The sequence below is a fragment of the Branchiostoma lanceolatum genome, chromosome 11, assembly GCF_035083965.1.
Source record: "Branchiostoma lanceolatum isolate klBraLanc5 chromosome 11, klBraLanc5.hap2, whole genome shotgun sequence".
Lineage (NCBI taxonomy): Eukaryota > Metazoa > Chordata > Leptocardii > Amphioxiformes > Branchiostomatidae > Branchiostoma > Branchiostoma lanceolatum.
In genome coordinates, this window is record NC_089732.1 from 1,193,278 (window position 1) to 1,220,320 (window position 27,043).

The following is a 27,043-nucleotide window of genomic DNA, read 5'->3' on the forward strand; positions in this document are numbered from 1 at the left end:
GTTATAGAATTACAATGTGTCTTAAAGGTGACTCCTTTTCAAAGTAGGGAATATGCTATATTGTATGGAATATGGGGGAATAATGTTAAGTACCACTAAAGCAACAGGCTATAGGAACGGCGGTAGAATCTTTTAAGTAATGCCTGGGCCTGATACGGGTGTTCCGGACCGTGTGATAACTATCCGGATCATATAATAGGGTTCGGGAGTGTTATCACACAGGCTTCCATAGAATATTTCGAACGCATTTCGAACGCGTCGGTTGCGCGGCCGTCGGAAATTCGAATACCGGATTCGGAGATTGGAATCAATGTTGCTACAGTTTCTTGTTCGAGGACACAAAACTCCCTCAACTTCTGGCGCATTCCGCATTGAAATGTGTGTTTTCTCGGGTGGGTATGGCCAAGGTATGACATAAATAAAATACAACACGGGGTATTCCGCATCACCCTCGGTCCCAGCCTACGGCCGTCGGGCGATCCGACCCGCGGTCGGGCTGGTACCTCGAGTGATACGGAATACCCCGTGTTGTATTCTATATATATTAGGGGAGGGCCTCTCACTGTTATAAGCCGCAGACGAGAGATACCCGTTACTCTTGTCGCCTTGGTCAACCACTTAAACTTTAAACGTCTGCAATGTCATTATGGAAACAACAGATTACAATCTTACTGTACATGTGATAAAGCTCTTGCTTTTTTGTCCAAGCACGTAGGTGAATGTTTTATTGGTGTTGTAAAGAGATGAAACCCCTGAGAGTACTATAATTGCTTTATAAATTCTGGGATGTTTATTTGGTGCTCAAGTCCCAATCATGATTGATAATTTGCACTTCAATTAAGTTTTGACTTGAGGGCATATATGCGTAACGGTCACATAAAAAACAAATCACGTTATAAGGTGTCTTTTTTGTCGTGTTTCTTCTACATTTTCGACAACCTTTAAGATGATTCAGGTTTGAATATTTCTCGCCCTTTCAGTTGCCCTTGTTGAAGTAAAAGAATTTTTCTTGTCCCGATTGACAACACGATTATTTTACATATCTCCTTCAGTTGTGAATTATTCAGTTCTGGCCTTGCGCGGTCAAAAGTTACCTCCTTTCGTCAATTTATGATGAGCAATCCTGAGATTAAGCTTGAGGGTTTCCAAACAGCCAATCAAGTCATTAAATGCCTTTTAAGATCATTCCTATTTGAACAGGTCTTGGCGTTTCAGTTGCCCTTGTGCAGGTAGAAGAATTGTTCTTGCCCCAATTTAAGAAGAAACTAAATGATGAGATTACCTTTACGAGGATTTGTTTGTTTGTTTGTTTGTTTATTTATTATTTATTTAGGATGGCTTGGAACGGTCAGCCGCTTTATTTATGATGTGCAATCCTGTAATCAAAAAGCTCGAGGGTTTGCAAACAGCTTTAAGAACAATAATTCATATGCTTGATATCATGCCACCGACTAAATTGGTCCTTGAATGCATGCAGATGCCATTCTTTACAACAAAGATCAAACCGAGCGCAGCTGGAGTGTTTACCGTCTGAGGTGCCAGAGCCATGACTTAAACACCTTTGACTACTTTAAGTTGTCTCAGACCAGGTGAGCTCCCCCAGGTAAAGGTGACTGTAGGTGCCAGGACCGACTTCTGTGTTTCTTATTGACGCCGTCTCTTGGTAAGTCTTATTTTTTAAGCTGTATATATCTGACTCTTGAACTTGACAAGAATGATATTGTGTGCCCGGTGTGTTTATGAGCCATGCTGCGTTGGGTCACACAATCAGGCGGAGAGTTGTGACGCCTCCTATTCAAGGCAACCTCAAGGGTGCCAAAGAATTCACACGAATTTTACGGAATTCGTACGAGTTTTAAGGAATTCATACGATCCATTACGAGAAACGTACGATTTTTTTTTAATGAGATTTCCTTTTCCTTTGTACACACAAAACTCTGCGATGTGTTGAGCAGCCTGTCTTCCGACTGACTGGAAATTCATCGTAAAGATGTCGGCTGCAATTATATTTTGATCCGTCGCGGGGCGCTTTTGAACCGTGTGAATAATGCGTTGTCTTTTCTTTGCGGTTTTCATAGTGTACACAGAATGCCTGTAGCTTACGTTTCGGACAGGAAAGGTTCAGACTTATGTCGTACTTTTGAATGAGATTTCCGGACATTTGTCCAATGGAAACACGAAGATCATTCCCTGAATAATAGGGTACTTTTTAGTGAAAGTCGGCAACTTTGATAGCATTACTCTCCAAGCAGAGAAGTGGGTTTTTGTCGGGCTATCTACTTTGTCATGGTTTCTTTGTCTCTATAACCCACAAAGAAACCATGACAAAGTAGAAAGCCCGACAAAAACGCCTAAAAACACGCCAAAAACCTGCCGGACCCACTCCTCTGCTTGGAGAGTAGATAGCATAGCCTGATGAAAGCGGCGACGACGATGATGATGATGATGATGATGATCAGATGATCAGATGATAGCCTAATGATCCAGATAGTGCACACTCTATGCTGGGCAGAGAAATTATCCTGTACCGTGCTATCCTCAGTCACAGAGGAACTACATGTAATTATTAAAGGGGGATTGTCTTTATTTGTACGTTTTTTTCCAGGTATAATGGCCTAAATGCAGTAGCTATCGAGTCACCACTATTACACGCAGGACTAAATGTAAATGTATGATTACTTGTAGCGTTTCTAGTGAACAATGTGAGAAAAAAACTAAAGCTATGCTACCACTAACTCTTTAGCCAACAAAACAGTAAAACATATAAAGCTATGTTACCACTAAATGTATCATTTACATGTCTCTTCCCTCTTCTTTAAGCAAGCGTATACAGGTCCACAGAGTTTTATTACTGTGTTAATAAAACAAAGTGATGTTAAAAGCAATAACATGAAGTGTTACAAAATAAAAATATTAACAATACATTAACTAAAACATTAAAATATTGAATCAACAACAACCTGGGCCCTTTGTGTTAAGCTAACTGAGTTCGCATACTGTCTTGATCTTAACTTAATCTTGGCCGATCCTCAAAGTTTTCCATTGCGATTGATGTATTCATTCTTGATCATGTTCACCTGTATCACAGGTGTACATGAACATAATTTACCCACATTGATCATTTTTATGTCCGATGTTACCATATGAATACAGAACCGGTCGAGCGTCAACTCTATGGCTTCATTTTCTATCTGTTCTTCTTTTATTGGAGACTAACAAGTAATTTTGGTGCACGATGATGTATACAAAACACACAGCCGTACGACGGAGGTGTTACTAATTTGGAAATGCAAGAATGGAGTCTTCGGTCTATGTATCTAAGTCTGCTTCTTACCATAAACAAAACTGCTCGCTTGTTGACTTGGCACACGCTTCTTCCCTTCCCTCCCCTGTTGCTTCCCAACCCTATGGCCGGGCTATGGGCTAAGTTCGCTTAGTGCTATTTGTTTCGACGAATACCTAGGTGATCGGCTGGCATGGCGGATTTGCTGAGGACGGGCTTGCCCTATGACTTGTGAGGGAGGGCTTAGCCTGTCTGTTGATAGCAAAGGCCCTATGCGTTGGTTGGAAGCGGAAAAGAAATCCAAGTGTCTGTCTTTCTTTTTGTGTGTCACTTGCACTTGCACTTGCACACTAACAAACTAACCAGGGGGGCAAGTAGCAAACCTTCACGTGGTGCCCCCTGTTAATCCCTCGCGGGAGACCAATTGCTACATAACATACCTACTGCTAACGTTATATGTAACGTTAGGGGTGGTGAAAATGACCAAAATATTTATCGATATCCTCGGCCCGACGATGGCATTTCATTGAAAAACACTGGAATTTTCTTTCTCTCTATTTTATTCCTACGTTCTCAAAAGCAGTGATAGACAGAGTGGTGATTGAATTGGGACGTCAACTTACAGAAGTATTTTATCTTTTCAGTATATTTCCATATCGCTATAACTTCATGCATCCAGACATTCGGGATGAAATTAACGATAATTCTGCATACAAATATTTGGGGTTGAAATTAACAGCAATGAGAAATGTTCTGTAGGTATTTACTATTGATTCTTCCCGTACAGGTGATCACAACTGGCCTGCATAACACGGCCATAATGACGATGCTTCCCATACAGGTGATCACAACTGGCCTGCATAACACGGCCTTAATGGCGATGTTTCAGTCAACACGGAAGCTTTCGGCATTTTCAGAGGAAGAACGCAATCCTTTCATCTGGTAAGTACCCTTTGAGACAGTCGTCAAATGAACTTAATGCAACTTTTGTTTACTAGTCACACTCTACCTCGACGTTTGTGATTTAGCACTCCTCTTTCCTGCTTTCAAACTTGCGCTCATACGTTTATCTTATGAATGGAGCCCTTAGCGTATATATACCCACTCGGCTAAGTACAGATTACAACAAAAGAATAGTTGACAGATACCTTAGATAGATTGTCAAATTACTACAAGAACTATAAACTACATGGATTCGAGTTCTGCTCGCCTGTTCGTCATGGTAATAATATAAGAGTAGATTGTTAAGAAAGACGCATTTTTCTGACTCCCCTGCAAGTGTATGTAACTTCGTGTAAAATCTTTAGTCCAAGAGTGCTTTCTTACAACATTGACAGACGTTGATTATCTTTCAGTCACTGCGAAGTTGTTCCAGCGCAAGAGACAATCCAGTGTTCGTGGACCGAAGGAAGCTGTTGATGATGTTGACATCGAGAACCACGTCGTTGCATGGGGAGATCTTCGCACGAACACAGAAACGCACATGACCAGTTTAAGAATGAATAAGCAACATTTTCGGGTCCAATACGGCATCATAATTCCCTAATGGTTTGTATGCACGATCTGTGAGATTGAATAAGAGTATTGTCGCAACATGTACAAGTCCCTTTACAGTCAAGTATAAATCTCTGTGTACAGGTCTCTTTAGCTTTGCACACTGTTAATTGAAGCACAAAGTATTAAACCATCGAATTACCGACACCCAGGACTCGTCGTCTTCACCGTGTTTTTGATTTTATCTCAGTAACCATGGCAATCAATATATTCAGATTAATTACACTCACCTGTGTGACAGGTGTACATGAACATAATTTACCCAAATGGTTTTTTGGTGTCGAGACCACAAGTGAAAGACGCATGCCGTTAAGGTACTGTAAAGATTTGCTGGGGTGTAGGTGGGGCTGGGGCACAAAAGGTCGCGAATAACGATATTAGAATTTACATACAATATCAAACCTTGTATTGGGGGTAGGGCTAGAAGAGTCTGGGAAATGGTGGGAAAATGAACTTATAATGACTAATTTTTGTGATTGTTTGGTATAATTCTCTCATAATGCGACATCGTGTTACGTGACGTCTTGCGACACAGCCTGGCGTGGCCAGACCGGCCTTGAGGGCACCGCGGAGGGCCCTAGTTTCTTGAGACACTAAGTTCCCAGACAGAGAACTAGTGATCTCCTAAGCCATAGGACAGCTCAGCTCAGCCGTCCAAGGCTCGCACATGCCCGCCCACTTGGGCTGACATCTTCTCCCGAAACTGGGAGGCCGTCATTCCAAACAAGGAACGACGTAACTCGCAACTATCTTGTCTGAAGGCCAGGGTAGCTGCTGGGACATTTCGTTTGTGGTCCAAGAACTGACAGAAAAAAGTATTACTTGTTGTAGCCTTTTCTTTTTAGGTATAATTTGACCTTATAATATGCAGTTTATTATATTTCATATTTTGATTATATTTCTCTTCATATCTCCCTCTTTCACTATCTATATGTATGTATTAAACTGTTGTCTTTCCCTATATTTCGCTTTTTCTGGCGCAGACCTAGCTTCTGGGTAAATTATGATAATCAGAATGGCTGATGCAAGTGGTTAAACCTGGAGCTTTTGGGTTGATTTTGACAATATTTTAGAGGTCAAAACGACAATTTTCTCTGACAAAAGACACCACTACTGTGTATTACAACATTCTTAAACAGTAAAAAATACCCAAGGAAAACTCATGCTCAACAACAGTTGTGTTTAATACAGTACGATGATTTTTGTACATCTATGTGTTGACATATCAACTCTTTCAGTGACCATAGGAAAGTCTACATATACATATGTGCATTACGTTTCAGTGCCATAGCAACAGATATCAAAATAATAGATAACATATGAACTTCAAATACAAACATTATATACAGAAAAGGCATCAATAACAACAGGAATGGGTCTGAATACATAATATATTACTCACGTAAAGGCTTCTATAGCAGAATTTTCAGAATACCTGAAATTTCCCTTCTATTTTTAACTTCTGGTGAGAAGTGATGTCACACAAGTTGTTAAATTTCTTTGGTCTCAGAGTGAAATTTGAAAGAAAAACCAACAAAAATAAACATTTCCTTTTCTACAGCAAACATACAGTATCCACACTTTTAACAACAACAAACATACAAACAGTATACATACAATAAAAAAGTCATAGTCATGTTTTTCTTGAGCTATAAATAGGGTAAAATGCAACAAATAAGTACAACAACTCTAAGAAATCATTTTACTCTGTTCAGATGAATTAATATAGAGCACAATATTTCCTATATACATTTCCACAGTTGAATATCAACTAGACTGGGTTGACATTACAGTTTTAAAGACAATAGGTTTGAAAAAAGGTGTAAATATAGGTATACTTCTTTGTACTCTTTACACCTCAAGATGGCATATCAGTCTACAATTTGCCACGTTTTGTGACGAAATGAATAAGTACAGTCACAAAGTCTTCTGCATTCCAGACTATAAATATTGACAGTAAATCTCACCTACTGACGTTTCGGAGTCTGTCAGACACCTTCCGAAACGTCAGCAGGTGAGATTACCTGGTTGTGTTAAAAGAAACTCTAAATATCCTATGTTCTACCAACCTGATGAAATTATTTTCGGAAATAAATATTGATGTATGTACAGGTGTATCCTTCCAATACTAACCATACTTTCGCTTCCTTGGAGCGAAAATTGAAATATGAATAATATTATTACAGTATTTTTCCACATTCATTAAATGCTAAACTGCTATCATTAACCTGATGTTGTCACAAAACCTACTTTATCATTAAAACGTCTTCTTGTACCTTTTTACGTTAGGCCACAGCAAGTAATTTTTATGGATGACATCAGCGCGCTCATTAATTTTCCCCTGATTTCGAAATAAAAAAACAATAAATTTCACTGCCCTCCGACGGTGGTCAACATGGCAAAAATTGGCAAATATGCCGTAAACTTTGACAGTCTAAGGTGTTTCATTGCATATGAATACCCAGTGTAGTTCCTGCCCATGATGGTATAATAACAAGCTGTTTTCTGCATTTGTTCTAGCAAGGACATTAAATAAATAATGGGGAGGGGGGGGTCTAGTTAATTGAGCTGTATACACAAGGTGTTTGATCGCATATGAATTCCCAGTGTAGTTGCTTCAGATGATGGTACAACAAGCTCTTTTCTGCATTTGTTGTAGTTAGTCTATTGAGATGTATACACATCTACAAGGACATGTTTACATTAAATAAAAGAGGTTTCATCTTACATGTGTATATATGAAACCTCATTGGTTGAATACAGGAATAAAAGACCTGTTGGTCATGATATCATATTTTGTCGCCTCAATTCTTGTTTAACAAGACTTATGATCTCAAAATTTGAAAATATAGGAATCTTTTTTTTTTGGCCCACCTTTTTTTTTGCCCTATCTCATTAATTTTGGACTCTGCGGAGGATGTCATCCATGAAATCTACTTGCTGTGGCCTTACCATATCTATCTGTGCACTCCCTTGTAATTAGCCTTTGGGTCTGAGTTTGCAAATGAAGATTATCAATTATTGCAAACAAGATCACATAAATTAGGAAAGGCGAAACTTTACATATCCAACACTGAAATCAAATTGACTTACCTTACTAAAACCTTACCAATTATTTCAGTGTTGGTTATAACAAGTTATGTCATTTCCATAATGTCACTTACCAACACAGATGAACTTTCATGCTAAGATCACATGAAATCAAGCTTGCCTGCTGTAACTCTACAAAACAGACATTTGTCATGGTTACAAACTAGCCATGGAGGACCTGGGCGTGGTTCCTAGTGAGGAGGTCCAGGAGTTGGCGAAGATGTCCCTGATGTCGGTGAGGAGCGTCAGACTCTCGCCGTTCCCGTCCCCGTCGCTGTCCGCGTTCCCTCGACACAGGTGACCGCTCAAGGAGTACAGCATCTGGGAGGAGGAGAGAGTGAAAGTGATCTCAATCCAGTAGGGCTGAGATGCTGAAGAGCTAGTCTCCCACCGGTAAAGTGATCTCAAACCAGTTTAGCTCAAATGAACTCAATGAACAGATGAGCTAATCTTCCACTGGTCGTGACAGAGAAGACAGACACTATATACAGTATCTACAGGTTCATTGTGCCGGGGAAATTTTACCGGCTCTTTTCCACAAGTACAATGAATTATGTGGACCACGGCTTAACCTCCCGTCTAAGAGAGTACAGCATTTGGGAGGAGAAAGTGAAAGTGATCAAAATGCACCTGTAAATAGTTTCACCAGGTTGGTAAGTCAAAAAACTTTGTACAGAACCTATATGGTGATATTATTACATTGACGTTTGGTGGCCATCTGTCATCTTCCTCAATCCATTTTTGCTAAGACATTAAAGAGCTAATCTTCCACTGGATATGACAGAGGAGACAGACGGCATATACAGTATTTACGGGTTCATCAAATTGGAGAAATTCTACTAGCTCATTTCATCAAGTGCAACAAACAGTAGACCACGGCTTTATGTCTTGTCTGAAACTCTTTCCAGTAGCATGCACAGCCGGGATACAAACAACTTTTCGGTCTGAGGCAGGGTCACTTGACTAGATTTGAAAGTGTAAATGCTATGTTTTAATTGTTTCTGTGGAGTTCTTGTCTTCATTTTCGATGATTTACGTACCTTGTCCATGTAGGTGGTGTCTGTGTGCCCTGCATACCTGTTTAGCAGTTTTACTCGCCTAGGAGAAAAGAATATTTAAAGAAATAACTGTTCACGACACAACAAGTTCAGGTCTTCGGCTCAATGGTCCAATGAGTGGTGTGTTTACGTTGCATTCAGGAGGACTTCCTACCAAAGACTTGTGTGTTAGTACATACATATGGGTCTCTCTGCTAAGCACTGACAGCATTTGGGAAAGAGTATGGTAGTTGGACACACACCACTACCAGTGGACTTAAGGCCCCTGCTGTAGTGATTGCACAAAGTTGTGTGGACCGAAGCACAAGGAGGCTGTGCTTCTGCACCTCAGAAGACAATAAAACCCCAACGCACTCCCCTGGGCGCTTTACCCCAACAAGAGGGCCCAGTATAGAATCAACATCAAGAGGCTAGACGAACGGGACCCTATGCACACCAATGATTTTGAGTTTGCCCTTTTTTTTGGTAGTCAGACAGTGATATAGTGTTACATGAACAATGCAGAGTGATCAGGACTCTTTATTCAGGATAAATACAGGAATCGGATTGTGTGAACGGTTGCCACACCAATTTGATTTGTTATTTCTTCGATTTGCAAACAACATTGCTAAACTGGCAGATCAACAAGAAAATAGGGTCTGAGGGGAAGAATAGTATAATGGTGCACACAATTTTAGCTGGTGAATATAGTCAGATTCAACTTTTTCTCCCAGCCCTATTAATAATAATAATAATAACTTTATTGCAAGTTCATGCCCAAAGGCTAATTGCAGACAATAGTTATCTAGTCTACTGTGAAAGTTCTAAGTTAACTAAGGTTGACTATGGTTGTGGTTGGGTTTGACTTTTTGAAGGCAGTGGAAAATGAAGAGACCCACGTTTTGTATCGTAAGTGGGTTTGTTGATTTTAGTACGTTGTAGTGATATGGATTTTTGTAAGCTATTCAAAAGGTGAAAGCTAGGGGAATTAACGGAAGCTGTTTGATATAATTCGTTTCATTCAGCGTCATATAGAGGGCATTGGCCAATGAAATGTATTTCATTTTCCACTGCGTTCATTGTACAAACCTTACACATTCTCTCGTGAGCGGGCAGCAATATGTTGTCATCTTACTAAACAAGAATAACATCACAATGACTCACTGCGGAGAGTTGCCGTGCAGTTCTGCCAGTCTCTTTGCCTTGTCGATCACCTCGGCAGGCCGGACGGCCGCGCTGTCCACAACGAAGTCAAACTGGAACGGAATGTCTGCAACAGGAACAGCACACATTGTAGATGTTAGTACATACATTAAGTAGGGGAAGGGCTAGCAAACACCTCCCTGCAAAAATATACCTTGCTACTGAAACAGCAAGCCTGGCTGCCCTATGTGCCACTAGGCACTACAAGGTTCTAAGCAAACATAAGGTGGTAATGTTCTTGATGACTGGTCTTACACACCTAGAACTTACTGTACAGGACTAAGTGTGTTGACACTAAAGACATATTGCAATTCTACTAAAATTAAAAAAATCATATCAAAATCAAACTCATGCTATTTACTGTATTTGCGGATGTGTTCCCACTCGGAGCTGATGGTACTTACTGTATTTGAGGATGTGTTCCCACTCGGAGCTGATGGTACTTACTGTATTTGCGGATGTGCTCCAACTCGGAGCTGATGGTACTTACTGTATTTGCGGATGTGTTGATGGTACTTACTGTATTTGCGGATGTGTTCCCACTCGGAGCTGATGGTACTTACTGTATTTGCGGATGTGCTCCAACTCGGAGCTGATGGTACTTACTGTATTTGCGGATGTGTTCCCACTCGGAGCTGATGGTACTTACTGTATTTGTGGATGTGTTCCCACTCGGAGCTGATGGTACTTACTGTATTTGCGGATGTGTTCCCACTCGGAGCTGATGGTGAGGCATGTTACTCTGGACAGCGGGGAGATCCTGGTGCTGCTATAGGGGTTCACTATAATCCCAATAAAGGGAGACCCTCCCTGGGCAAACCACTCCTAAAGGGTGGAAAGAAACAACATTACAAAAAAACACATGGCCTTAATTATTTCATTTCTTTATGAACATTTCTTTGTAAATGCAACATTAAATTGTTCCTGTTGTCAAATCAATGAATCATTGATACCTACAATGTACATGTACATCTGCATCTATAAGTATAATCACTACTGGAGGTCTGATGTGAAAAAAGTTATTTTCCTAAACGGGGCCCCCATGCCCGGATCATACGCCCCCCTTACCCTGGGGAGCAGATCCTCTGACAAGCATAAAATTGACCAGGGTTGCTGCTAGGTCACATGTCGCCACTGTCTTTCACTGTGACTTGTCCGATAGTAATTTTCTCCCTCAAGACACCTCGGAATACTCCATCATAACTTAAAGCCACGCAATGGAAGAGGGGGAAACCCATATCATCCCCGCTCGGTCCTTCCACTCCCTAGCGGCCCCATGAAATGTTTTTGTAGAAAATATAGTCAATGTTCAGTGATCTCACCAGAATTTTTTCACAGCATAGGGGTCAGGTACAGAAGGCCAACTTTACGCGGTGCAAGTCACGCGTGGAGTGCTGAAGACATGACTAGAGTAGGGAGTCCGGCATGTTCCCCCCGGAAAATTTGTAAATTCATGACCCAATGAGACATTATTTCATGCATTTTGCAATTGAGGGATAAATTTTGTGAAGTAGAGTTTTTCCTCTGTCACAGCCTCATTCTAAAGCCAAATATGAACTTTTTATAAGATTTATGAAGGGTCACAAGGTTTGTCCCAGAAAGAAACACCTCTATGCTGGTTGAAACACAGCATAGGGGTCCAGATCACAGCATAGGTGGTCCAAATCACAGCATAGGGGGCCCCTATGCTGAAAAGGCCTGGCGAGAACACTGATGTTGTAATATTGTTTCCTCGTACCTGGAACTTGGTCTGCGTCTCGATGTCCCTGACGGAGGGGTTGGGGGCGAAGGTCGGATGAGAGTGGTACCAGCCCACCACAGAATACCCAGCCTGGGAAAGAGCCTCACTGGCCTGCGTCTGGGACACTGGGAACAAGATGGGACACACCTTGACGTATCATGTTTCATTACAATGAGCAAGTAGCAGTCAAGACTACAAGTTTTGTAGTTACATATATCAATCTAGAAACAAAAATCGTTTTTGCTTTCCTGCAATCTCTTTCTGAAAAACTACAACAGAGAGGGAGTCTTTATCATCTAATTACAGCTTGTACTCATAAATAGATCAATGTTTTGAAGAAAGTTTACAGTTAGAAATGTTGCCTTAGTTTTGGACAATCATACATTCAGTTGTGACAAATGGAAATAGTATAATCATCAGGTATGAAAATGCAGATACATACCTGGGTCCATCTCACACTGCATGCCAGTACTCAGGCTGTTGCAGGGCTCTGCAGAGGCCACCTAAAACATATGTGATTACTGTTATTCAGGCATTAATCATGGCTACTAAGGCCACCCGAAATACATGCATTCATTGTTAACCATAACATGACTAAAACCCACCGAGAAAATGGCAATAAGAAGTTAAATGGCAAGAAGGAAAGAATACAACAGCAACAGATGGCAGATCAGCACTAAGGACAAGAGCAGACCACCCTACCAACACTTCCAGGTCACTGTGGAACTACTAGTCTCAAATACTATGATCTTGTACAAAGAAATCTTCTTCTTTTCCCTTAACAATTTTAATGGCAGAAATGAAAGGATACAATAGCAATGGATGGCAGTTCAGCACTAAGGACAACTCTAACATGCTGAACCTAAAGTAACCCCACAGGTCCCTGTGGAACAACAGTCTCAAATTCTTCGGTCACCCATACTAGATCTCCTTCACTATAACCGTAGTTAAATGGCAGAAAAAATATGACAGCAAGGAATGGCAGTTCAGCACTAAGGATAACTCTAACATACTGCAAACTTTAAAAAAAAACAGGTCCCTGTATAACTAGAGTCTCCAATATCTAGATTTACTTTATTTTACAAGGCAAAGTAGTAAAGTGTTTGTAAAATAAAGTAAATGTAGACAAAGGACATAACAGCAAGGGATGGCAGTTCAGCACTAAGGATAACTCTAACATGCTAAAGGGAAAGGATGACACACCTCCAGAGCCCCTCACTCCTCCTACATGTAGCTAATGATTTTTACAAAGAAATCTACTTCCCTTAAAAGTTTTAATGGCAGAAATAAAAGGATACAATAGCAATGGATGGTGGTTCAGCATTTAGGACGACTCTAACATGTTGGAAACTAAAAACACCCCCACACACCTCCAGAGCTACTGGGTCCCTGTAAAACACCCCCCAGCTATTGTACAAAGAAATCTTCCTCTTTCCTTACCAATTTTAATGGCAGAAATAAAAGGATGCAATAGCAAGGGATGTTATTTCAGCACTAAGGAAAACTCTAACATGCTAAAGGGAAAGAAAGACACACCTCCAGAGCCCCGGGGTCCCTGTGGAAGACCCCTCCCAGCAGCCCGATCACTTCTGCTGTGGAGATGTGCGCATGCTGGAACAACAAACGGGGAGAACAGCTCTGATTTCATGTCATAGTCTAAGCAATATGTATATCATCCTCCCTGCTGCCTAATAACTAGAGATTTGTGACAAGTTCCTGAGGAAAGTAGTTAACAAAATGTGACAAATAGATTGCATGGCTAACTTTATCTTAGTAAATTCAAAGTGGATTAACAACAATGTTATGATAAAACTGCAAAGGATGGCAGTTCAGTACCAAGGACAATGCTGAAGTACTGATGGAAATTATGCTTAAATATAATAATACTGAGTTCTTCACTTCATTATTTTTGCTTAACAGAGAAGCCATCATTTAAGATTATGTGCTTGATGTTAATTTCTTCTTTATATTGATTGACTAATCTCCTATGTAGAAACAGTGATTTCGAAATCACTATGAGAATGGGAAAGAAACATTCTCTTTGATACTATAAACAAGTTAGTATCCTAACAGACTTACCATGTCAATAGTGACCAGTGCTGTTGCATGGATCTTCACAGAGAAGGGAGCCTGGGGTAAGAAAAACATGATTAGTAGAGACGTAGAACAAGGGACAACACATCAGCTGGTGTGTTACGCCAAAGGGCAGTTATAATACTTATATGGGCTATATAGATACAGATACATAACTCCAGAAATGTCACATCTTCTGCCTCTTAAAAAAACATCCTCACTCACCGGCGATTCCTCGCTGAACCTCTTACAGGGAACCAGTTTGAATGGGTCATAGGAGAAACTGGGGAGAGACAAACAAAACTGTCAAAACAACAAACTTTAAGGCAAAAAGCACATTTTGGCATGGTGTAGCCTGGGTGCCATCCTATTTCTACCGGGGCTCCTACATACTAGACCCAGGCTAGGCATGGTGTGCTAGATGTTTTTAAATTACAAGAATATCTTTTTCATAACATGAGTTCTTTATTGCACTGTGATTGTGATATTATGTACCTTTTATTGCTTTAATATTGTACAATGAAGCATAAATCATGACACCATTACAAATCTTTTTCTACATATCATTGTAACGGTTGTATTGTACAGAATAAATGAAATTGTCCTTTTATCCAACATTTAACCTACTGAGTCATCATCTCTAGAGCTATTAATACACACCTGTTAAAGTTAGTCCTGGGTACTCTGGATCTGCTGGGTCTAAAGTAGGGAAATGAAGAATGAATAAGTATGTTACTAGCTTTATATAAGGATAACCTTTACTGGTACATATAAAGTAGAGTGGATTCATTCCTCAGACCGCCGTCGTCCCTCAGTAAGACATCTGGAGCCGCTTAGTTCCCGTTTAGAACTTTTATTCAGCCTAGTAACACATTGACAGGCTGACCAAAAGTTCTAAACGAGAACTAAATGTTTACGGCTTTAGATGTCTCCCTAATGGATGACTTCGGTGTGAAAGATGTCTGTTAGCTTGAGGAATAAGTCCACTCTACTTTATACACTTTACTGATACATTTCTTTTAATCTTAACCCAGTAACATATAACAGGCATAATCAATGACAGAAAATGAGAGAATATTTGACCTCTGACCTGATCTGGGGCACTTCTCCATCTTGTTTTTCCAGTTCATCTGAGGTCACGTGCTGGAGGAAAATAAAGGAAATCTTAATTTTAAACGCAAAGCCTTCCTGAAGGATATACTTCACATTTAAAGGGCATCATTTTTAAGGCCTTCAACGACTTATAATGTACAGTAAAATCTTACAGGCATATTTTCCTCCATATCGCAATTTCTAATTACAAAGATACATAAAAAAAATTATGTATCTTTGTAATTAGAAATTGACTGACTCGAAAGACTTTGGCAGCCAAACGACCCAGGTGAACACTGGGCATAACCTTCAGAAATCACTAACGCCGCATTTTGTATTTTCACTCTCAACACATCATCATTTTGCCTTACATTACTTACAATTAATAGCAATATGGAAAGCAATTTAGTTCCCAGTTAATATCTACATTGTGCAAATGTTATTTCAGAAAGCTGGAGGCAAAACAGTTTGGATTCCCGGTGAGTCATTAAGGATGCACTGTGGCTGTAATTATACATATCAAACGGTCTTTTCAAAAGAGTGTCATTCCCTTCATATCATAATTTCTACTCACAGAGACATAATATATATGACAGACTCAAAAGATTTGTGGCAGGCTAAAAGGTCCAGGGGAACAATGGGCATCGCCTTTGGCATTAATTTTGCAGTATGTTTTTCGCATTTCACTCTCATCACATCCTCATTTATCCTTTCAGCACTAAGAGCAATTATGGAAAGCAATTTAGCTAAGGTTATCCCAGACAACTGGAGGCAAAAACAGGTCTGACTGCCGGCGAGTCAGTCATGACGTACTGTGGCTGTAGTTATAGATTAACTGTCGGTTGAGATATTGTGTTGCTACATGTACGTTAGTTTTGTTTTGTTTTGTTTTGTTCAGATCACCTTTAGTGGTACAATATTGACTGTAAGTTCTTCCTGGTGTCCAGCAAAATAAAACAATACAAATATACTACATGTACTACTGTCAGCCAGTCTAGTATGACTTGGACATTTTACTGCAAAAATATAAGCAAACATAGAAAACAGTTTAAAATACCCAGAAAATAGTTTGTATAAAACATAGCAACAGAAATATAGCATAAGACTGTTAACATCAAGTTTCATAATTCCGCAGGGTACTAGACTTTTTGCCAACACAATGAACCCGGAAACTTTGGAACCACCAAAGTTTTATGATATTTATAGATAGTATGGGTCCCCAGCACATAGAAACTGCCGGATGGCAAGTTGTAAATGTTGGCAATTTTTTTTATTTACATAATTAGCGTAAATCTGCATAATCGCCTTAACCCTATACCATAAGACAGACACATTAAAAAAAGGGTTTGCCGTCACGTGTTATTGTGTAAACAGTACCTCTATCGTGAGCCCCTCTCTCTCTGTGCCGTCGGTCCAGTCACCGTATGCCGTCCGAACCAGCTTCTGTCGTCTCGGTCTCTGTACAGGAGCAAACCATTTTCAACATTCACAATCTTCTGTATTCATTGACTTTGACTTTATTATGATCCACAATTAGCAGGAGAGAACTACATTTCTGTACCTTACTTCTTACTGTTGTAACAGACTATGAACTTTATCATAATATCTAATATATAAGTATATAATTATGTACACACCAAAAAGGTTTGTCAAGATGTCTGTTACCACAACAATCTATTTAAAATCAGATTCTATATATTTTTCAAGTAGATTTCTGAAATAAAACATTTTGGAATTGACAGATACAATGCAGAGGTCACCTTGTAAGAAACAGGCAACCACTGCTATAATCAAATAAAAAATAAAGAAAAAAAATAAACAAACAAACTCACCATGGACTCCAGACGGGCTGCCTGCCTGGCCAGCTGATCGTCCTGACCTTGAGGGTTCCGTTTCACCCCGACCTTGGCGACAGGAAACTCGCCCCGGTTGGCCTCCTCTGTTGCCATGGGAACCAGAATGGTTGCACAGTGACCCATCACATGACCTGACTGTCCTACTCTTTAACTTCAATAATGTCAGTCCTCAAAGAACTCAGGGAACTGTCTCGATCCAGTTCTTGCTTACACAGAAGCTTTTCTCTGAGTAATTCCGTTTTACGAGAAATCCCCAAGTACAATGCAGTCAGTCACACTTTTCATACATGTGATTATGAAGACTGACTCTTGCTTTGTACCCTTTACAACATCTATAAGGGGTGTCAAGGAATCAGGGAAACAGTCTTGATCCAGTTCTAGCTTACAAAGAGGTTCTCTGACAAATTCCCTTTCCTTTTTAAGTAAATTGAGAAGAGGATCACACCTTGCAGCAGTCTTATTTCTAAGTCTTAACAATGTCCAAACAACGTGTCTTAATCCACTTCTAGCTTACACTGAGATTCTTCTTGGAGATATTTCCCGCTTTTTTCAACTTTGTAGAATGCACAGTCAATCACACTTTCCAGAAGTCAAGTCAAGTATTTTTTTCTCCTGGGTATGACTACACAATGATTGCTTGGGAAACAAGGAACATATATCTCAATCCTGTTCTATCTAGCTTAAACTGGAAATCCCCCTTATCTTCAGAACAAGTACACTGACCTGCCTACCACAGCTGAATATCAAACCTGTCTGGAGGACTCCGACCTTTTCAAGTAATGTCAGGAAAGCAACAACTGCCTAATCTCATATCCTCAAAATGTCAGTGCGCCACGGAAAGGGGATACGGATAATTATATCTTGCTCCTATTTCAGCTTACAGGAAGCGATTCTCTCCTTGGCAGTTGTAAGAAGGATGTCTTGTACAGTATAGGTTTGATATTTCCCCCCACAAGCACACTCAGTGGTGCAGGCTCTATTTATGTGTGGAGAGTTCTCTTCAGATAGAAACCTCCCCTGGCTGGCTTCTATCCAAAACGTTCCCACAGTTGAAGTTCTGTGAACTAACAGTGGATCTCCATTATGGCTTCATTATTGCACACTTAGGTTTTTCACATTCAAATGAATCTGGATTGATGTGATGCTGTAATGGCAAATCCAAGAAACAGTGTTTCACGGCCTGGTGCTACATTAAACGTTCTCAAGCATTGAGAGAAGCTGAGACCAAGATGAAGCAATAGTTAGGGCAGGGTTTTTTGCTAGAGCACTCTTCTCTCGATTGACGTAATGTTGTAATCCATGAGAAAAGAATTTCCACCCTGGATGCTATCTTAAATGCCCCCAAGCTTTGAGAGCAGCTATATGAACGTCCGACTCCTCCAAGCTGCAGCACTGGTTATGGTGAATGCTCCACTCCGGATTGACGCAATGTTGTAATCCAAGAAAAGATGTTCCACCCCCAGTGCTATCTTAAATGCCCCCAAGCTTTATTTGAGGGAAGCTACATGAACGTCCGACTCCTCCAAGATGAAGCACTGGTTGACTGTACAAAAATGCTCCACTCTGGACTGACGTAATGCTGTAATCAAAGACGCGGCGTTCCAAAGCCTGGCGATGTCTTAGACGTTCTCCATCACTAAGAGCAGCTCAGGCAGGATTAAGTAATGGTTATGTATTACACAGTTTTGTAGCTTAGAGTCTCCTACAGTGACGACTGTTTGTGCATAAAAGCCACGAATTCCATAAAAGGCATTCCTAGGAATCCCACCAATTATGCTGCACTCTGCACACAATAATGCACGCTCTATTCTTGACTGATGCTGTAGCCATGGCAACCGTGACGAACGTCGCTATTTTCTCCCGGCTGCCTTGAAGTGACCTGCTGGGGGGCTCTGTGCAGCTCTGTGGGAAAAATGATGACCTTCTCTATAAGTATAAGCCTTCTTATAATAGTCCGCCTGGACATGTAAAAATACAATGTGGAGAAAAATCAAGAGAAAATTAAAAGCTGGCTCCTAGAATAAGAACAATTGCCTTTCTGGTCTCCAATCTTCTTACACCATCCAGAACACATTCCCAACTAAAACGAGAAATTCTACATACAATGTATGTAGAGTACATACACCTATGTGTAGTCTACACACACCTATATGTAGATTACACACACCTATGTGTAGACTGCGTAGACTACATACACCTATATGTAGTCTACACATAGGTGTATGTACTCTACACACGACGTATGTACACTACACACGACGTATGTATACTACACACACCTATATGTAGTCTGTATTCTATGTTCATAGACTACATACACCTATATGTACATTACATATGATGTGTGTAGACTACATACACCTATGTGTAGATAGGAATTCGACGTGTGCAGACTGCATGCACTTATTTGCATTCTCCATACAGATTAATGCAATATGTAATTTCTATGGAAGTAGACTACTGTATAATACATGTATTACATCACCAAGTACTTTAAATTGCCATTTAGTAATAATTACTATGTTGAAGACAATGGAACACAGAACCCTATTAAACTGGGCCAGATTTGCCAGACATGGAAAGTTGAACATTCGATTACAGTTTCTGACGAGTGACTCAATCGCTTAAGAACTCCCCACAGGCCACATGTCACCCTGATGTGTTCCCGCCCTTCCTTTCAACAGTAACTGTTTGTTTTCCTGGAGCACAATAATCCAGCAGACATTGCTGGTCACACCTTCCTACCAGGTGGTGTGGAATATCCCACCCATACCAATAGGTCTAATATGTCTTCAATGAGGAAAAGAAAGGGCTGTTTATGGCTTCTTCACTCCTAATCAAGAGTTTATATCACTAGCAACAGTCAGATGACAAACAAAGAAAGGTAAAGGAAGCTTGACACAATTTTTTATTAATCAAACAAGAAAACAAGACAATAAAATACATGAAGATACCCTCTTCTGTTTCTCACATACTCATTAATACTGTATAGGCTCCTGGGAGAAGGTTGTGACAGCCATGAGAAGCTGTGAATGTAAAATTTGGCCCAGCCAGTCAACAGTGTTGATTACATGTACGTATTTTTTCAACCAATGACAAGTAACCCTACCAAACTGCTACATTGACCTAGAAAAGCACTTGGTAATGACGTATATCATGTTCAACTTGAGTTCCTTTGTTGTCTGTCATGTACCTTGTTTGCAATAGATGTCTTTTACCATGCTACGTTATTCTAGAAACGAAGGTCCTAATCCCAATCTGGGGCAAGGTGGAGGTCCAGGTAGTCTGTATAACGCAAACTCCAGCTTTCCGGGGGGGGGGGGGGGGGGGGGGTGTTGGTCTCTCCCCTACCCGCGGAGGTGGTTACAGGGCTGCGAGCGGTCACAAGAGGCTTGATTGAATTCAGGCTAGAGGTCCAGGCAAAACTTGGAAAATGTCACGGAAATAAGGACATTTTCCAGGAGATCGTACTACAGCTAGGCCAATATACAAAAGCCATTGTCGTTCACCCCTTCTTTCAATCATAGCATGTCGATTGTGTTCCCTTCCACGGCTACAGAACATTCTCCAAAGATACAAAAATTGGTGTATTCCCGCCATTTTGTAGTTGTTGTATAGAGGCCATGCCGAATCTTTGACCTCAACATATAACCTATAACGAGAAACGCAGCGTGCTTCCATCGTACTCGGGTGACAGTGTACTTTAATCCACTTGGCGAAAAGCAGTATGAACGCAAAAATCAATTGTGATCGAATCGATTCAATCGCGATTATACTTACTTTTTGAGTGTGAATGGGGTCTTAATTTTCTGTTCTGCAACATTGTTGACAACCTGATAAAGATTTTGTAAATTTGACATTTTTGTCTGTCAGAACACCAGTGTCAGAAGGAAAGACACTGAATGGAGCCTTCTAGTTGGTAATGTGTAATATATCATGAGTTGGGTGATGGGCTACGTCTTTAGGAGTGAGGGGACAGATGACAATTCTACAGATTTAAATACATTTAGGTGGAAGAAACAACTACTACTACTAGACTCTTTCTCATTGCATTGTAGTTTTTGGAACTTCATGTGATAAATAGCTCACGATTGAGTAGTTTTAACTGGATTGCTATACTTGTTTTAATTCAAACGCAATTTCACTTACAGCTAGATGTGCAATAGTTAATTGTGACAGCCTTGGTCATCCTGAGTTACATACCAGGCTGCTGCAGCTGTTGCCACAGGAAGGGCAGTTATACTATCATACAGAACTGATACAGATTCTGCATGATGATTGTGACTGCATTGATTAAACAGTGTAATGTTTGGGCATGTGAAAGGAATACGGATTTGTCCAAACATTATTTTAGTTTCAAATCTGAAAGACACTCTGCCCTGTGGTTGAATTCTGCAAGTCTAACTGGAAGGAAGAAGCACTACCAGGAGGCTGCATGTGCATGTATGACAAATTTCATTTGTCTCAATTATATGCTAGATTACAGTGTGTACCTTGCTAATCCTTTGGAGGCCCTCTCACCCCAGTTTGTTATGATAAGGCAATCCCACCAGGCCCTCTGGACTGGCTGACAGGAGATACTAGTGGCCACATGTAGACCAGTTACACATGCTGTTAGAGGACACTTTTTTAATTGGATAAGGTCAGGCATGACAGGTCAGGACTACAATCACAGGAGTCAGTATAGAAATCTAGCATCCATGTCATTTATCTACAAGAACTAACATACTAACATTTTATATGTACTGTAGTTGATCAAAGACTTCTCATGAGACCGCAGATTACTGGACAGGTCCAGGACTTGGGACATTTGTGATGTACTACTGACAGCATGACTATGTATATATATAACGTTATGTACATAATTTTTATATATTTGCACAGTAAACTGTTAACAAGTTTCTTTCAAAGCATAGAAAACATCTTGAATGTAGATAGGGTATGTAGAGAGAACTGATCCATTGGCAGTCATCTATTTTTTAAATCTTATGCCATGATTAAAGATTTAATGTAAGAAAAGAAGGGTAGAAAACTATATTGAAAAATAAATGTATCATGGGAGGGCTTGAACCTTCATCCTATCACCCCAACCTGCTCCTGCCACTTGTTTTTTTTTTCATTACAATTTGTACATGTGCATCATCTGATCTGCCTAAAACACACCATGTTTTTAAAGTAATTCTGAGGGACTGAAAACAACAGTACTGATTCTAGCCTGAGAGTGAGATAACATCTGGTTGACCTTTTGGTCACCTTTCCCTTGCCAGGGACATTCTGGACCAAGTGGCTTATCCCTTGTGGGTAACGTTACATGTAGTGTACAGATGGTGCCCAGATATCAGAAATCATTCAGAGTGGGGAACTAAGGAGTTACTTAAAGTTTGTATTTTTTAGGTTAGGTTGTTGTTGTTGTTGTTGTCCTTGTTTAACGTCTATTATATCGCTAGACGTGGTCTCCGTTACGCTTGGTTCATACGAGGCTGTTGTCTCTCTAGGTGTTTAACTCTTGGTGGCTGATCAGGTTGTAACAGTGGGGATCAGGATCAACCTCCACTAAACTGACCAGTATAACCAGCCTTTTAGCCTAATGGTTGGCCCACACCTATGTATTTTCTTGGTTAACGGATTAAAAAAAGTTGTTGAAAAAATGCTAGATTGGAAAAACAACATGAAAACAGAATCTCAGAGGAATGTTTTTCTTTGGTGCAAACAGTTTCAGGGTGTGAACAGGGTCTGAGGTGCAAGTTTTTACCCCAGCCTTCTGTTTTCATTATTTTTTTTTGGCAAAATGTTTTTTTTTACATAAAAATCCGTTAACCAATTAATTAAATTGCTGTGGCCTTAGAGCCTTAAATTCCAGGAGCAGCGTACTTGCCCCTTTGGGTTTTTACAAGGTCTTAATTCCCTATACCCTTTCAAGCCAAGCTGTATTTGTGCATCAGCAAGCAATGATAAGTCTTACTAGGAACATTTTGGATTGACTTTTCCTTCTTTCTTTGCTACCTTCCGAGTGCTACATGACATTGTATAACTATAACAGTGGGGGTTCAAGCGCCTCCAACTGACCAGTCTAACTGGTCGCGACCTTTTAGCCTGATGGTTAAGGCGTGCGTGCCTGTGATCTGGGCTGCCAGTTTCGACGTGGGTTCGGATCTCGGTTGGGATCACTTGTTTCTACTTGTTCCTTTGATTTGTTTCACTCAGTTCCCACACCGACCCTGTGAGCCTGGCAAACGTGTGCCACACAGGGATATGGAACTCGGAGACTCGGGACGAGTCTAGAATGAAAAGGGGGAGTAGTGTAACAGTGGGGGTTCAAGCGCCTCCAACTGACCAGTCTAACTGGTCGCGACCTTTTAGCCTAGTGGTTAAGGTGTGGTTGCCTGTGATCTGGGCTGCCAGTTTTGGTGTGGGTTCGAATCTCGGTTGGGATCACTTGTTTCTACTCGCTCCTTTGATTTGTTTCACATGTACATGTATGTAGCCAGTTGAAAAGTAGAATGACCATTGACCAATCTTACACAGTAACTGGCATGTTGACACAAAGTTCTCTTTCTCTCACTACACAGGTAAAAGGAGGGCGGGATTCCATCAATTTGATTTTCAGCTTTTTTCACAAGCCAAATTCTGCCTTTCATCTAGAAACATCCCTCTCCTTGGCCATAGCTTGCCCAGACAAACTGAAAGCGCATTAAATATCTCTCTAAGTCTATTGTATTCCTGTGACCTATACTTAGGGTTAGAGTAGGCTTGATAGTGGGTGCAGTGTGAGTGTATTGTCAACTTTGGGAATCAAACAGAACTGAAGGGAAATGGGAAGGTTCACCGTTGCTAGAGAATTAACCGAGGAGGGGGAGGAAGAGTTATGCACACAGCAGATGTTCTCACAATCAGTAGCAGACTGAAAACTTTGTTAGATAAGTTTGTTGAAGGCCTATAGGGTGGATGCCAGGGCTGCTACTCCTCTGACATTTATATGAGATACATGTACATGTAGAAGAAAAGAGTGGGGACATAGCAATACTCAAATTAGGCCCTGTTCATTATTCAAAATGTAAAATGGTTCGCCCCATTTATGATTCAAAAAGTAAAAAAGCTCAAACTGTTTTGGCAACATATATCAAAATATTTGTGAACATGAATGCTCCGAAACCGTTTCGTTCCGTTTTATTGACCACCAACTCGAGTTCTAACTGGTCATCTAAGGAAACCCCCGGAGTCCTGATATTCTGGGAAATCAGGAGATCCAGAGGAAACTTGATGGTGTATATCAGAACCAGAAGGTGTACGAAGACATTTCAAAGGCCATGAGGGAACGCAGCTTCAACAACCATTCAGTGCCAATAGAAGACAACTATCATACAACTCTTGGTTAGCACAGAAAAGTGAAAGTTTTAAGCTGTCGATTGGATGTTTTGGCCACGTTTTTGAATTATAAAATCTTGTTACAGTCACCAATTCGAGGCAGCGCAGGATCACAACAGACTTAACACAAAATGTAAACTGTTTCAGATTGGATTTTAGCCAAAACAAATAAAACCGTTTTGATTTTTTATCATTAACGGGGCCTTAGTGTTATGAGTCCTTTTGCATACAATCCCTGCACTAAGTTTCCCTCAAATATGGAAAAGGATCTAGCGCTATCCTCTATGAATCAGCTGTATTTGTTGTAAAAGTATTTAGGATGGAAATTGTCTGGAAAAGACAGGAAAGCTTTACTCACACAACAAGAGTACAGCAATTTTTTGTAGGGTCAACTCGGAGTAGACAAATCGTAAAAAAAGTGCAATATCTGCAAAACATACTAATTTAAACTTTTGAAAAAAACACTGAGCTTGAACCAACCCCTCACATCTGTTTGGAGATTACCAGGGGGTCTCTGTGAAACTGCCTTTTCCAGAAACTTGCTCTCAAGCTAGGGCTACCATCTGGTGGGCAGTAACAGCTACAGTTCAAGCATGACCAATCAGAAACAGCCAAATGCCTCAGACCTCAGTACATGCCTGGCAGCATGTATATGATGGCATATGCTTTGTAGTAATAGCTTAAACGGTACAGAAATCTTTCTATAGTGCAATTTCTTCTGACATGGCTAAATTTTGCAAATTGGACATTAAAAAAAAGGATCATCATTCTGATGTTTTCAATATGACTGGATCACAGGGGATTCCAATGGAAGGCCATGCAGAAAGAAGATACTGCTTGACCCCTTGCCCCCTGGCACAGACTCGTAGTGGACCTATGTATGTGCAAGTTCCCTTGAGGTTTGTGGAAAAAGCCAGCACACACTGGACACATACCAGCCTGTATGTGGATGCACCTCTGAATGCTTTTGAGTTGTAAAGAACCCTTTTACCTTTATAAAGCATTTAAAACTCATTGGATAAAATGATTTTTGCTGTACAATTAATCTAAATGTTAAGATGACTGAATGGGGAGTCACTTAAAATGAGATTAATACACAAATACTCATGTACAAATCAAGCTAGAAAGATTGGAAATGGTAAACAACAGTCGTAGTGAGTGTGAAATGTTAAAGTTAAAGACATTGGGACTTGGAGCTACAATTGAGGCATAAACTTAATATAATGAATGAAGATGCCAATGGATAGTTTTTCTCACCCTATTTCTAAGGCAGTATTGTGTAGTAAGTCTGCAGAACATCACAACTGTCCCAAGTCCTGTTCACAGTTTCATGGAAAGTCTATGACCAACTGCACATGTAAGAGGTTATAGAGAAATGATGGGGATGCTGAGAAATCTCAGGCCACTGCAGTCCTGATTAGTCCTGCTGTTTGGAATCCTTTACTCAGATGTAGTGTAAATAGTGGCACATGTGGGCCTCCTTGTCACAGGCTCATTAGTCATGCCTCCTTATCTTTAGATAAATAGAGGTGGTTCACTGACTGAAACAACAGTTGCAGCTACTGGTACCACTAGTCAGTTGACACTTAATGATTTATCCATGGGCATGCCTCAGCATGATAGCTATAATAGCCAACTGATAGCTAAAAATGTTGTCCTTACAATCAAATCTTTCCCCTATTCTATTTGATTAATGGTACATGTACAATGTACCGTGAATGATGAAACTCCATGCTTCAAACTTTTGGCAAACCTCATTGTTTCAGAAAGTGCGAGGCCCCCTCTTATCTTGTACATAATGTACTGGCCATGACTGAACTGCAACCATTCAATACATGTAGGTACAGGCTATGCCCGGACAGAGGTATGTAGAGAAAGAAAGAACATAAAAAAGAGGACAGAGGAAAGAGTAGAGATCACCCGGTGGTTCTAAAGCATGATGTTAGTTAACTTAGTATTTCCACGAACCGATGTGCACCACCTTCCAACCTGGTCATGCATCGCTTCAGCAGGGGGCATGACGGTTCCTCTGTGTAATACACTGTAAAGAGAAACTGACTTGGTGGTAGTAATAGGGTCAAATGCTAATAACATGCTAATAAGCCCGCAGTAGCAATAGAAACATGTTTTTCCTCATTCTGAATCATTTGTGCCATTGTTACTGAATGTCGTTGCATGCTGCAAGTGCAATGGCCTACCACCAGTGACTGTTTCTTTGGTGTTCTATGCCGGGCGAGGACAAATGCCGGGTTCAAACCTGGGCATTGCCCGTCCCTGTATATTTGCCTCATCCCCCTTCTTTGTTGGACATGTACGCTGCGTCTCCTAAGCAGGAAAAACGCGGGTAGCAAGATTTGAATATATGAACAAGCGGCTCTTCTCCTGTTATTTCAACTGTAAATGACTACTGTAATATCCTGCTACTGTAATATCCTGCGCCAATGGTGGCCTGCTGCGGTTCCGCCCGTGTATCTAAAACTCTAAAGACATCCGTCGCATGACAGTATACCGTCACCAGCTTAAAGCAGGCCTTTTAAACATGGCAAAGTCTAAATTTGAAATTTGTTCCTCGATCAGTCTTTGAGCCAAGACATGAGTCTTAGTGGGTGTTTATCTAGTTTCTACCAGACTAACTACGCCAGGGTTTCACTTGAAATGTGATCTTACGGACTGACCCTACTGGCTGATTATTCCTTTTTCTGCCGAATTCTATGATTCATGTGCCCGTAAGAGGGCCTGCTGGAGACTA

General features: G+C 40.5%; 1 protein-coding gene and 2 long non-coding RNA genes across 3 annotated transcripts in view; 2 read left to right on the forward strand and 1 right to left on the reverse strand.

Moving 5' to 3' along the window:
- Positions 1-1,468: 1,468 nt before the first annotated feature.
- On the forward strand, positions 1,469-4,984 carry LOC136444956 (uncharacterized). Its single transcript, XR_010757364.1, has 3 exons — positions 1,469-1,663; positions 4,071-4,225; positions 4,639-4,984. It is a non-coding gene; the product is annotated as an uncharacterized lncRNA (long non-coding RNA).
- Positions 4,985-5,997: 1,013 nt separating this feature from the next.
- The window catches only part of LOC136445027 (histone H2A deubiquitinase MYSM1-like), a 36,420-nt gene continuing 15,374 nt past the window's right edge, over positions 5,998-27,043 (reverse strand). Inside the window, exons 11-23 of the mRNA XM_066442858.1 lie at positions 16,906-17,012; positions 16,451-16,531; positions 15,072-15,124; positions 14,642-14,680; positions 14,207-14,264; positions 13,988-14,038; positions 13,445-13,519; positions 12,351-12,411; positions 11,906-12,033; positions 10,860-10,992; positions 10,129-10,234; positions 8,968-9,025; positions 5,998-8,248 (exon numbers count right to left, since the gene is read on the reverse strand). Of these exons, the coding sequence (XP_066298955.1) occupies positions 8,084-8,248; positions 8,968-9,025; positions 10,129-10,234; positions 10,860-10,992; positions 11,906-12,033; positions 12,351-12,411; positions 13,445-13,519; positions 13,988-14,038; positions 14,207-14,264; positions 14,642-14,680; positions 15,072-15,124; positions 16,451-16,531; positions 16,906-17,012 (1,115 nt within the window). The 3' untranslated portion in view covers positions 5,998-8,083. The remainder of the gene's footprint in view (positions 8,249-8,967; positions 9,026-10,128; positions 10,235-10,859; positions 10,993-11,905; positions 12,034-12,350; positions 12,412-13,444; positions 13,520-13,987; positions 14,039-14,206; positions 14,265-14,641; positions 14,681-15,071; positions 15,125-16,450; positions 16,532-16,905; positions 17,013-27,043) is intronic.
- On the forward strand, positions 19,978-21,454 carry LOC136444395 (uncharacterized). Its single transcript, XR_010757259.1, has 2 exons — positions 19,978-20,203; positions 20,343-21,454. It is a non-coding gene; the product is annotated as an uncharacterized lncRNA (long non-coding RNA).